General features: G+C 35.8%; 1 protein-coding gene across 2 annotated transcripts in view; it reads left to right on the top strand.

Annotated features, from left to right (window-relative positions):
- Positions 1–11,820, top strand: part of RERG (RAS like estrogen regulated growth inhibitor) — a 115,543-nt gene extending 103,723 nt beyond the window's left edge. For both annotated transcript variants that reach the window (XM_017528564.1, XM_017528545.1), the window contains 2 exons: positions 8,570–8,643; positions 10,111–11,820. In XM_017528564.1, the coding sequence (XP_017384053.1) occupies positions 8,570–8,643; positions 10,111–10,518 (482 nt within the window). In that variant the 3' untranslated portion in view covers positions 10,519–11,820. The remainder of the gene's footprint in view (positions 1–8,569; positions 8,644–10,110) is intronic.
- The last annotated feature ends 509 nt before the right edge of the window (positions 11,821–12,329 follow it).

The raw sequence follows: 12,329 nt of genomic DNA, 5'->3' as shown, positions 1-12,329 counted from the left end.
ACTAAAAATACAGAAATTAGCTGGGCACGGCGGCACGTGCCTGTAATCCAAGTTACTCAGGACCCTGAGGCAGGAGAATCACTTGAACCCCGGAGGTGGAGGTTGCAGTGAGCCCAGATCATGCCACCACACTCCAGCCTGGTGACAGAGCGAGACTCCATCTAAAAAATAAAAAAAGGAAACAGATCTCACTCACTAGAACTTACTGTTGTAATGACATCACCACAGGGGATGGTGTGAAACCATAAGAAATCACTCCACGATCCAATCACCCCTCACCAGGCCCCACCTCCAACATCAGGGATAACAAATGAACATGAGATTTGGGTGGAGACACAGATCCAAACCATAAAACCACATTGGCTACTTTAAAAGTTTCAAAACCACCACCAAAAGAGATAACTACATTAAAAAGCCAGGTGGCTTCTATACAAAAAAAAGCAGTCCTAAATTCTGAAGTCAATGTATCATCAGAAACATGAGGCAGTTTTTCAACCTGGAACAGAATTGTGACTGCACAAGAAGCTGAAAACTCTGACCATACTACATAACACAATTAGAATATTTACTGCTTTGAAATAATTCAGTGAAGAAAATGCTTGCTATTATAGTAGCAAGTGAGTCCTAAACCTTTCGATTTCAGACCCAGTTTTTTTTTGTTTGTTTTTCGCTTTTGCGTTTTCATGGAGAAAGCCTATCCTAAGAATTTAATTAGGGATGCTGGCAAGGGAAGAAAAGTGAGAGGGAGTTAAACCTACGCTCCACTTGCGCTTTATAAAAGAAAGAAATTGCTTTAACGTCTAAGTGTTTTGAAGGATATAATGTAAAAAAAAAAATCAGTTGTTTACATTGAACAATTTTAGTTTTATTTTAATTTTTCTTATTTCACTGTTGATCAGTGAGATCTTTGTGGGTGGCCAGCACACGGATGTCTATGAACCACATTTGAAAACCACCACTGAAGCCCATAAGATGTGGGAGTTGGACAATCTAACCATGAAAACCCCGTGATGGTGGTGGCAGCAATGACTGGGTTGTGGAACAAGGTCCGTGTTCTGATTGGATCCCAAACAAGAAGTGAATTACTACCTCCAAGAGTCATATTACCCTGAAGAATTCTTATCACAGCAGAGAATACAGATAGAGGCTTAGAATGTGTGTGCCTGTAACTCTGTGTCTGTGTGCGTGTGTGTGTGTGTGTGTGTGTGTGCTGGAGGCATTTGAAGAGGAAGAGAGAGATTGTATTTCAGCCTCTATCACTACTGCGACTGGTACGTTGGAGGCACTATGTTTCAATCTGCTTAGAAAAGGCTCCAACAGGTGTGAGGATGGGACTCAGGAGATGTTAGACCCACTAGTTCTTTGGTTCTGTGTCTGGTTCTTCTCGCCTGCCTTAACACCTCCTGCTGCTTGAAATGGCTCATATGCAAATAGATATACTCAGAACAAACTATCTTCACTAGATTCTAAAGCAGAAGTGCTTAGCCAACTCATAGAATTATTTAATTATTTAGTACTGGCACCTCAAGGAACTTGGAGATTGTCATTTGACAAATAAGGAAACAGGTACAAAGAAGCAAATTTAATCAAAATGACATGGCCAGTTGTGATTAGACTAGCAATAGAGCTCCACTCGGTACAATTTCCATTCCAGCATAAATCAGCATTACTAATTGCTGTTGTTACTGTGCTAGCTAAGTGTCCATACCAACATGTTGAAATTTGAAAAAAAAAAAAAANAAAAAAAAAAAAAAGCTAAATCAGTAAAAAGACTAACCAATGCAACATCCCTTTAAGCATCAACTCCTCCTAGAGTACATAAATTACACTTACAGTTATTAAAGTACTAGTGAGCGCAGATTTTAAATTATATATCACTCATATACAGTGAAATTCAAGTATGACTTTTAATGCCTCATTCCATTTGGAAACTCATATTTTTCTTACAGTATACAACATTTTGGCTCATTTGAAACTATCTCCTAAATAACCATCCCCCCAGCTTTCACAAAAGAGCCTCAATTTATCATTTTTGTTTAGTATGAACAAAATCAGAAGAATATCCACCAAACAAACACATACACATTTTCTTTTATGTGTTAAGATGCATAGTGCAATCTAATTTCAAAAACTACTTAATACATTTTTTTAGAATTAACTCTGGGAAAGTTAGCACATAGATGCAGAACATTTTGCCTTTTGGGGCAATACTTCCGTTGTTTTTACACATAGAGAAAATGGGCTTTTAATGAGAGAGAGAAGCTTACAGAAAAAAAAAAAAAAATGCTTAAAATGGTATGAAACCAGTATTCAGCTTAGACGAAATCACTGCTACCACCCGCTGCTATGTCTGGGGCAGACATTCTCTCATTTCCTGCATTTTATCCTTTCTGTTTCAGTTAACAAATAGCCAAAGAATCACACAACTTTATGCAATTTTTATTATATTCCATTTCTCCCCTACTGTGGGATTCTGTGATTGAAATACATATCCTGTTTGTCATGGAAGCAGCAGAGAAAAATGTCCCTGTCTCTCAGACAACTTGTAGTGCAAAGAAATGGAATAGAGCCCAGAACTCCGTCTTCCAGGATCTAGGACTGATGCCAGTCTTTTTAAAAGGGAAATCAGCACAAAGGACAGTAAAGAGCAGTGGCGTGAGAAGCCAAAGGGCTCCCTAACATGAGTGATGCTGTCTGGGCTGGTCTTCCTCACACGGGGGCACTGAAGATGAAAAAAGAAAATCATTGAAAGAACACTCGGAGACAAGTGGCTTCAGTAAATTGTATTTTAAACTATTAAATCATACAAAACTATAATCTCCCATTTAACATAAAAGAGTAGGGGGATGGAATATTCCAAAATTGTAAATCACTATGCATACACCATGTATGGATTACATATTCTAGGAGAATGCAATAACGTAAAATACACTTATTAAAATATTGAACATAATCTAATTTTCAAATTTTACCTTTTGGAAAATACTTGAGCAATGTGCCGTGCCTGTGGCAGTGATCACTGCACAGTGCTGAGGGAAGTAGAAGGCAAGGTTATGGTTAGCGAAGCTGCGTTCTACAGTTTGTATTTTGGACAGGAGATTTTATTTACAGTAAAGTAACAGAAAACTGTGGTCCAAAAAAGGACTGCAAAACAGTTGATGAAATGAAAGTCAAAAATACGAGGTAGAAAGAAAAATTAATTACAAAAGCACTGGCTTCAGGCTACCCCCATGAGAGCAGAAACTTCTGAGTTTATTGGGTTGGTTGATTGGTTAGTGATTTGGGGAGTTTGGACACAAAGAATTGAGTTAATAATTATGTTAATCATACTACTCTTTTTCATGGTGCCATGCTATTATTAGTGTATGGGAAGACTTATATTATGACACTTTCTTTTCCCCTTCATCCCTTATTTTGACACCCAAGGCCCTTCTTTTTCCCTTAAGTGCAGAGACTAATGTGTTAGAAACTAAGCACAGTGTTTAAAAGCCTGAACTCCAAATCTAGTCTTCCTGGACTCAGATCTCACGTCTATCATTTATTATCTGTGCGACCTTGGGCAAGTTATTTAATCTTGTTACGTCTCAGTTTCCTCTTGTAAAATGGAGCTAATAGCAATATATACTTCATTGGATATTTGTGAGAATTACTGAATTAACATAAGTAAAACATTTAGAACATTGTACAAATAGAAGCAGTATGTGCTAGCTATTATTATATATTTATCTAGGAAAAATAGTATTCTGTGTATATATATGTTAAATTTATATAAATTGTGTGTGTGTGTGTGTATATATATATGTATATATATATATATATATATACATATATATATATACACACACACACACACACACTTTTTTTTTTTTTTGAGACAGAGTCTCGCTCTTTTGCCAGGCGCCAGGCTGGAGTGCAGTGGCATGATCTCAGCTCACTGCAACCTCTGCCTCCTGGCTTCAAGCAATTCTTCTGCCTCAGCCTCCCGACTAGCTGGGACTACAGGCGTGCACCACCACACCCAGCTAATTTTTGTATTTTAGTAGAGATGGGTTTTCACTATGTTGGCCAGGATGGTCTTGATGTCTTGACCTCGTTATCTGCCCACCTTGGCCTCCCAAAGTGCTGGGATTACAGGTCTGAGCTACCACGCCTGGCCAAATTTTATATATACATACATTTCTAACCATAATAACTAAATGTGGTACTTTTAAGATCCATGCATTTTTCCATATTTACTTGGAGTTTTCTACACAGTATTCTTTACTATGCCACATTTAACTAATCTCTCCAGTGACAAATACCTAAATTGCCTCTAATATGAACTACTGCTAACATCACTAGGGAAAATATGCCTTTAACTCAGTGGTTCTCAAGCTTTAGTATGCACCGTAATCACCTGCAAGACTTGTTAGAACACAGATTGCCGATAGGAGTGGGGTAGAGCCTTAGAATTTGCATTTCTAACAAGTTCCTAGGTGGTCTGCATGTTACTCGTCCAGGCACTACACTTTGAGACCCAGTGCTGTAAGAACCTGGGCCAGGTTTCTTCTAGTACATGTACCTGAGAGGGAGGTTGCAGAATCATAAGGTATGCCCACATCAAATAGTAGTGAATTGCTCTTCAGGATGATGCACCAGTCTACACTCTCATTGCTGGTGTAGGGAAGCTGCCTGTAACCTAGTCAGGCATTATGTTACCTAGCTTTATAATTTTTCCAATCTTATGGTCATAAAGTCATTTTATAAGCTTCCCTCTGGTAAGTAAGCAGGTAGAACATCATTTGATGTATGTTTTTGCTAATTGGGCATCCTCCTCTGTGAATTTCCTCTTTGTATACTTTGCCCATATTTCTTTTGTGTTCACTTACCTTTTTAACTTCTAAAATTTTTCATAGTTTAGACATTAATCAGCTTCTTTCTTTCGATGTCACAAATATTTTCACCAGTCTTTAGCCTATTTAATATTGCACAAAATTCTTAATTTTAATGTAGTCAACTTATTTATTTTTTATATCACTTTTTTTGGTCTGTGCATGAGGTTTTATATTTTCTTACTTTTAATTTTTTTAACTTTAGGTTTCACTCTTCAACTCTAGATGAGTTTAGATTGCTAATCAATCCAGATTTATTTTAACATATGCCCTAGAAGCCCAACTTTATTTTTTGCATTTAGCGGCCAATTGTCTCTTATTGGTTCTAATCCAAATGCTACTAATTGAACCATTTATGATTTCCTAAGTGATTTTTGGTGCCACCTCAGTCATATACTACGTTCCTATATAAATATGAGTCTACTCTTAAGGCCTTGGTAAATTTGTACATTCTGATATTAGTAGTCCCATGCTGTTTGGAGTAATGTTACATGGTATTATATAATTTTAAGTAAGTTTCTGGAGCTTCCCAAAAAGTCCAGCTGGACATTTCATTTGAATTGCATTAAATTCTAGATTAATTTTGGGGAAAACTGATACGTTTTAAAAAATGTTGTTTCTCCATTTTCCTAGGATTTTCTTATTTATTCAAGTTTATGTTCTGTTATAAAGTTCTAAAATTTTCCATTTTAGAAAATTTTTGTTTTTGTTTTTGGAGAGTTATGAAGGATTTTGTTCATTTTTATTACTTCATAATTATTATTTATTTTACTATTATTGGGAGTAGCTTCATTTTTACTCTTACCTTTCCTACATGGCTTTTGCTGATATAAAAGAAAGCTAGTGAAACTGTGTTGACCTTAAATTCTATAGCCTTGATGATCTTTTTTTAAGTTCCTTTCCTATCCTCATATCTCTTATTTATTTTTTCTTTTCTTATTTTATCATCTAGAGTTTGCAGTCCATATTGGATTAAATGTTTGTATAGCATATATTTTTCTATGTTTTTGAGTTTAAAGACAGTGTGTCTAAAACGTATCTATTTATTGGATGCATGCTATGGGATTTTTGACATAAATTTTATCATGTGAAGGAATTCCTTCTACTCTTAGTTTTCTGAACCATTTATAAAATCATAAATAAAAAACTATAGCAAAAACATTTTCTATTATGTTTTCCCTTTTAGTTCTTTAATGTGTCAAATTTCACTGATAGGCTTTAAATTAAACACTATTTGTATTCCTGAAGTAAATGCTACTTGATCATGATATAGTTATTACTCTGCTGGATTCAATTAGATAATCTTTTGTTTAGAATTTTTAAATATATATTCAAATACAAAATGAGCCTACAATTTCCCTTTTCATTTTTGGTTTTCCTCTCTTTATTCTTATGCTACTTATTATTAGAATTAGCATATCCCTTCCCCATAAAAAGAATTGGGTAGCGATACTTTTTCTATTTGTGTATTACAATTTTTTCAATGTTTGAAATAAATATTCTATAAAACTATCTTGGCACAGTTGTTTTTTTGTAGGGAGAGATCTACAATTAGCATTTAAATTTATTTAATAACTATTGATCTATTTAAGTGCTGTATTTTTACTTACACTAATCTGTGAGTTTTTCTCCCAGAATATGAGTTTGAAATTATTGTTATAAACCTCATATTTTATTTTTATTTCAGCAGAATGTACAATTGCTTCTTTCTACGCTGAATTTTAATTACATAGTCTCTCTTAATTTACTAGCAGTATTGTCAGATCTTTACAATTCTGCCCTCTTTTTGTATCTTTTCAAATATCATGCTTTGGTTTTGTTTTCTTTTTCATGATGTTTTATCTTTTATTTCTTTTCTTATGTTATCTTGAATTTATTGTTTCTTCTCTTCTAATTTGTTGACTACTTAGTTCACTTTTTCTAGCTTTTTAGAAGCTATATCATCTTCTGGAATCAGACAAGTACATTAGTTCACACAAATTTGCTTCTGGCCTTTCTCCCCCTCTTCATCCTGATATGCTGATAAAATCATCTAGAATTGTAATGCTGGATTGATTTTGACCTAGTTTTACTGTTTTGATGGATATCTTAAATTCAGTTTCACTGGCAAAAAGTTCTATGTCAATCTGAGTCCTATTTTTTTGTAGGTGATGTGCTTTACTTACTCAGTGCCTTAGACTTTTTTTTTTGTCATTGATATTTTTAAATTTTGCTGTAATAGGTTTAGATATGGAACTTTTTCCTCATGTCTCCTGCTAGGTTTTTTTTATCTTAAATCTATCATTGTTCTCTTATGCTGGGAAATTCTCAACCATAACAACCTCAAAAATTTCCACTCTATGTATTTTCTCTCCTTTGAGGCTCATTTTATAAAGGATACTAAGATTTCTCATTCTATTATCCATACTTCTTATTAAATTTTACTTTCCCATGTTCCGTCTTTCTACTTACTGACACTTCTGGGAGAGTTCCTCAACCTGACTCTCATCAAGTCAGTCAGTCATTCATTCAGTTCTTTATTTCTCTTGTTCTAGTTTTCATACAGAGAAACATCAGTTGGCATTTATTTTTGACCCATGATATCCATTTTATGTGATGGGGCATAATCAGGCCACCCAGCCTTCTTGCACCTGCTAACTTCTTCTTCCCCTCACGTAGCTTGGTGACCACTCTCCTGTTGATCCACCAGCCTCCAGCTGGTACTAACTATCTGCCATTTTTCTACTTTGAAGAGGCAGCATGAGCAAGAGGACTCCATATAGTTCCATCTCCCCTCCATGCTGCCCAGCCCTCCTCTACTTTGGATTACTGTTCCTCACCAACCACCCAACACTGGGGTCCGACCATCTTTTACTACCCCTTGAGTTTCTCATAGTTTTACCTCATTTGGCAAGAACCATTCACCTCCTGGTAGTATCTGTTATATTTCCAGAGTTGAGGTTTGGAAGGAAATTTGTTGCTGTTTGTATGTCATCTTGTTAGAAACAGTGGTTTCCAGAAACGATTTTTAGAAGCATCAAGGCAGAATGCATTTTGTGAAAATCACCTTCTCAATTTACATTGTGGAGGTCTCATTATAAAAGGAAAAGAGCACCAGGGAGCTGGCCTTGCAGAAAAATAAACTGGAATCTTCAGAGGAAAGGATAGGACTGGGTACAGTGGCTCAGGCCTGTAATCCCAGCATTTTGGGAGGCCAAAGCGGGTGGATTACTTGAAGTCAGGAGTTTGAGACCAGCCTGGCCAACATAGTGAAACTCTGTCTCCACTAAAAATACAAAAATTAGCTGGGCATTGTGGTGGGCACCTGTAATCCCAGGTACTTGGGAGGCTAAGGAAGGAGAATCGCTTGAAACCTGGGTTTCAGTGAGCCAATATTGCACAACTGCACTCCAGCCTATGCAACAGAGCTAGACTCTGTAAAAAAAAAAAGGAAAGGATAGGGTAGCAAAGACACAAAAAGATTCCCCCTATTCTGTACTCTGAAAGTCCTTAGCTCCCGTGTTAGAACTTGTTATGTCAGGAGCTAAGTATGATGATTCTACATTTCTGCACTTCCATCCTCTCTTTCCTAGACTACACAGTTCCTTATGCTGCAAAATCAGGAATACTTCTCCCATGCCCATTTTCTACTTTTAAGGATCAAATTAAATGTTGCATTTATTTACCTTTTTGCTTTTTTTATTTGCTCATTCCCTTAGAATCAACCTACCGACACCAAGCAACCATCGATGATGAAGTTGTTTCCATGGAGATACTAGATACTGCTGGCCAGGTGAATAAAGAGTTCAGCTAAAATATTTTCTGGGTCCAATAAAAATGAGAAATCCATGCTATGAACAAAAATAAGCCACTTTTCTTCAACTAACTTTTGCATTCCTAAAAGCTTTTTCTCTAATTAACTAGCCATTTTACATATATTAACATATTTGTAAATATCTGTATATGCATCCTTTTGTAAACTGTCCAGTGTTTCAATAGGGTTTTGAAAATACTGTAATATTCACATATCACCTAGGTTAGACTCTCTCATCTATATTTTGTGACACAGCAAGTTATTAATAAGTTTTCATGGTCAACTGTGTTTGAAATGCTCAAATGAAGTTAAACAAGTGTCTTTACTGAAAGAATTCTCAGAGCCTCTAATATGCTTATGTGTAAGGTAAGTCCTTAAGAAAGAGATTCAATGTACATTGTATTCTAAACTTACATGACTATATATAAGTTTTCTTGTTTTTCATTTCAGAATGCTTTATTCTAGGTATCTTTCTTGTAATATTTGGCATTAGGTCAGTGACTTCTGATACAAAAGGGTTCATAGACAGGTTTAGTTCCCAGGTATCGAAATGGCCACTGGAATGACAGAAAGCTGAAGGTTTCCATGGTACTTTATCAATGACCTATGACCCCAAAAAAGACTTGAATCAAAGTGTTTAAACCAAGAAATGTTCTTGAAATGAATTACCCACTTTTCTGTCTCATCACCACCTACTTATTCTCTGACCTTCAGGGAGCACGGATTCTGAAGAGAGAGGCAGCAAGGAAGTGTATGCCTCTAGACGTCATCTCAACCAGGAAAGCAATGCTTTTTCAGATCATACATGCTCCTTTGAAGGACAGATAACACACTTTGAGAATCACTTCAAAAGAGTTTCTGTCATTGGTACTACATGACATTTTCAGGGCACTGAGATAGCAAAAGAAATTAAAAAGCCAAATCGTTTAGCGTAGAGTTGGATTCTCTATATACTTTGTCAGTTTTTCTGGAGGCTAATTGTCTATAATCTGAAGAGAGAGAAAATTAAAACAAACAACAAACCAAAATGACATAGTGCTAAATTTGGCTCTAATTCTGATACTTGAAAGGTGGGATAGGGGCTACTTGTCTGGTAAAAATTTGCTAATTCCTTAATTGTGATGAAAATTCTTAAAAGTGATGTGCTCAACTAAGATTAGAATTTCTCTTTAGTTCTTATGATTACAGATTTAATGACATGGCAAGAAAAAATTAAAAGCAGAAAGTTAAAATCTATTAAATTAGAAAATTTTCAGTTCTCTGAAATAGTTGAGATGAATACATATTTCAAACTAATTTAGAAAGTTTGTACAATTAGAGTACCACGACATTTCAATGACTTTGGATATAAAGAATAGTGATTAATGGATTTCTGTCAGTGTTAGCAGCATCCATATACTTTTATTATTTCCAGGTCTCTTGATGACCATTTTTCTTTGCCAACAGGAAGATGCCATTCAGAAGGAAGGGCACATGCGATGGGGGGAAGGCTTTGTGCTGGTCTACGACATTACTGACCGAGGAAGTTTTGAGGAAGTGCTGCCACTTAAGAACATCCTAGATGAGATCAAGAAGCCCAAGAATGTGACTCTCATCTTGGTTGGAAACAAAGCTGACTTGGACCACTCAAGGCAGGTTAGCACAGAAGAAGGAGAGAAGCTGGCCACAGAACTGGCCTGTGCTTTTTACGAATGTTCTGCCTGCACTGGAGAAGGGAACATCACGGAGATATTCTATGAGTTGTGTCGAGAGGTGCGTCGCCGGAGAATGGTGCAGGGCAAGACGAGGCGACGCAGCTCCACCACGCATGTCAAGCAAGCCATTAACAAGATGCTTACCAAAATCAGTAGTTAGGCAGCCCAGCTGAGGTGGACAGGTAATTGGAAAACTCTTCCCCTTCTGTTCCCCTTTCAAAAATAAAACAACATATTGCATTCTTTGTTTTGATGGGAAAAGTCTGGGCTTCCCATTGTTCCCAGCCTCCCAGAGGTTGAGAAGTTTTAGCGTGTTTTATGCAATTTCAGTGCTAACAGCTTCTTCCTTTCCTGCTTGAATAAGATACACTCTAATGGCATTTGAACATATAATCACCAGAGATTCTGAAATGACTGGTTAAGCTATTTTTAGGCATCTTCACCTTGCTTAAGTAGGTTGGAGTTTTTTCAAAGGCATTTAAAAATTCAATTTCTTGTCAGATACTACAAATAATTCTCTTAAAAGTCTAAGATAGCAGAAAATATAGTAAAAACACAGGAGAAGTAGCTGAGCTATTGGAACAGGAAATAGAAATCACTCAGTGTTTGAAGTGAGGATTTTCTGAATTATTTAATATCATCTAGGTTTTCTTTAATCTTTTTTATTCTTAAGTTCAAGCATCCTCTCACTAATGTTTTTCACTATAACAAGGAGTTTGTTTCAATTTGGGTTGACTGTCTCAATGATCTACTGATCATTGCATCATAATTCTCCTTACTTGGCTTAAACAAGATTTTCACTGTAACAAAGGCAGTACGATACACAATCCAGATCCTGGTGGGTCTTATTTCATCAAGCCAGGGTGATGTAAAAACATTGGAAGTCTTTTCATTAAACCCTGACTTTATTGAAAGCTAGTAGAAGATGTAGATTTACAGACAACTGATTTGTTTATCACCTTAGCAGAAAAACCACAGTCCAAAAAACAAGAAAATTAAGAATGGAGCTTAACTATGCCTCCATTGGGAAGTCTAGACTTTGAGCCAGATACAGTCAGAAAAATTAGCCTCTGATTCATTAAGTTTGCCACATGACTTGCTTTGATATTTTGGATAAATTAACTCACTTAGGAGAATTCAAAAAAGAATGGGAGATTAAAGTTCATTACAGCTGAATAAATGTGTCTAAAACAGATTCTTGTATTCTGAAAGTACAGTCAACAACTGATAAAACTTTAGGACTATTTTCTCTCCCATTATGCCCAATATATCAAGATTTGGGTACTTTATTTTAGTAGAAAATATATATCTTTTACATATGTATGTATTTATAAATGCATAGATGTATGTATAAAAATTTGTAAGAGTTGGAGGCTTTAATTCGCCAATGCATTTGGACAACTTGGTGTAACTGACTATTTTATGTGACTACAATAAAAAGCATAATTTTCTCATTCTGTCATTTTTGGGTAATCTTTCTTGTGATAACATGAAACATTTATAATTTGAAGGGAGACTCGAGGGGACAACTTAATTGCAAAACTGACAAATCAGTGAACCTGATATAAAAAATTAGCTCCTGTTGATAAAAATAGCTGCTATTTTTGGAGTCTTCAGGTATGATTTTAGGCACTTTATGTATTATCAAATCTTCACAATCACTCTGTGCAAGACTAGTACTGTAAGCACGACTGTAGAGATAAAGATATTGAGTCACAAGGGGAAAAAAGTAGTAAAGCCAATGTTGCATAGCTATTAAGTGGGTAGAACCAGGATTTGAACCCAAAGAGTCAAAAAGTTGGATCTAGAGCCTGCATTATTATCCACTACATACTTATTATACTGGGGAAGACACTGAAGCAGATAATTCATTTTATTTATGCTTTCATTCAGTCATTACAAATAGTTATACATGTTGGATACATAACTTGGTACAAATTAGCCTATTTGATGGTGTCTGATCTGAGCCTT

Source organism: Cebus imitator, unplaced genomic scaffold, assembly GCF_001604975.1.
Source record: "Cebus imitator isolate Cc_AM_T3 unplaced genomic scaffold, Cebus_imitator-1.0 Scaffold2, whole genome shotgun sequence".
NCBI classification, from domain to species: domain Eukaryota; kingdom Metazoa; phylum Chordata; class Mammalia; order Primates; family Cebidae; genus Cebus; species Cebus imitator.
The sequence above is the reverse complement of the archived record's forward strand: the minus strand, read 5'-3'. Positions and strand labels throughout refer to the sequence as shown.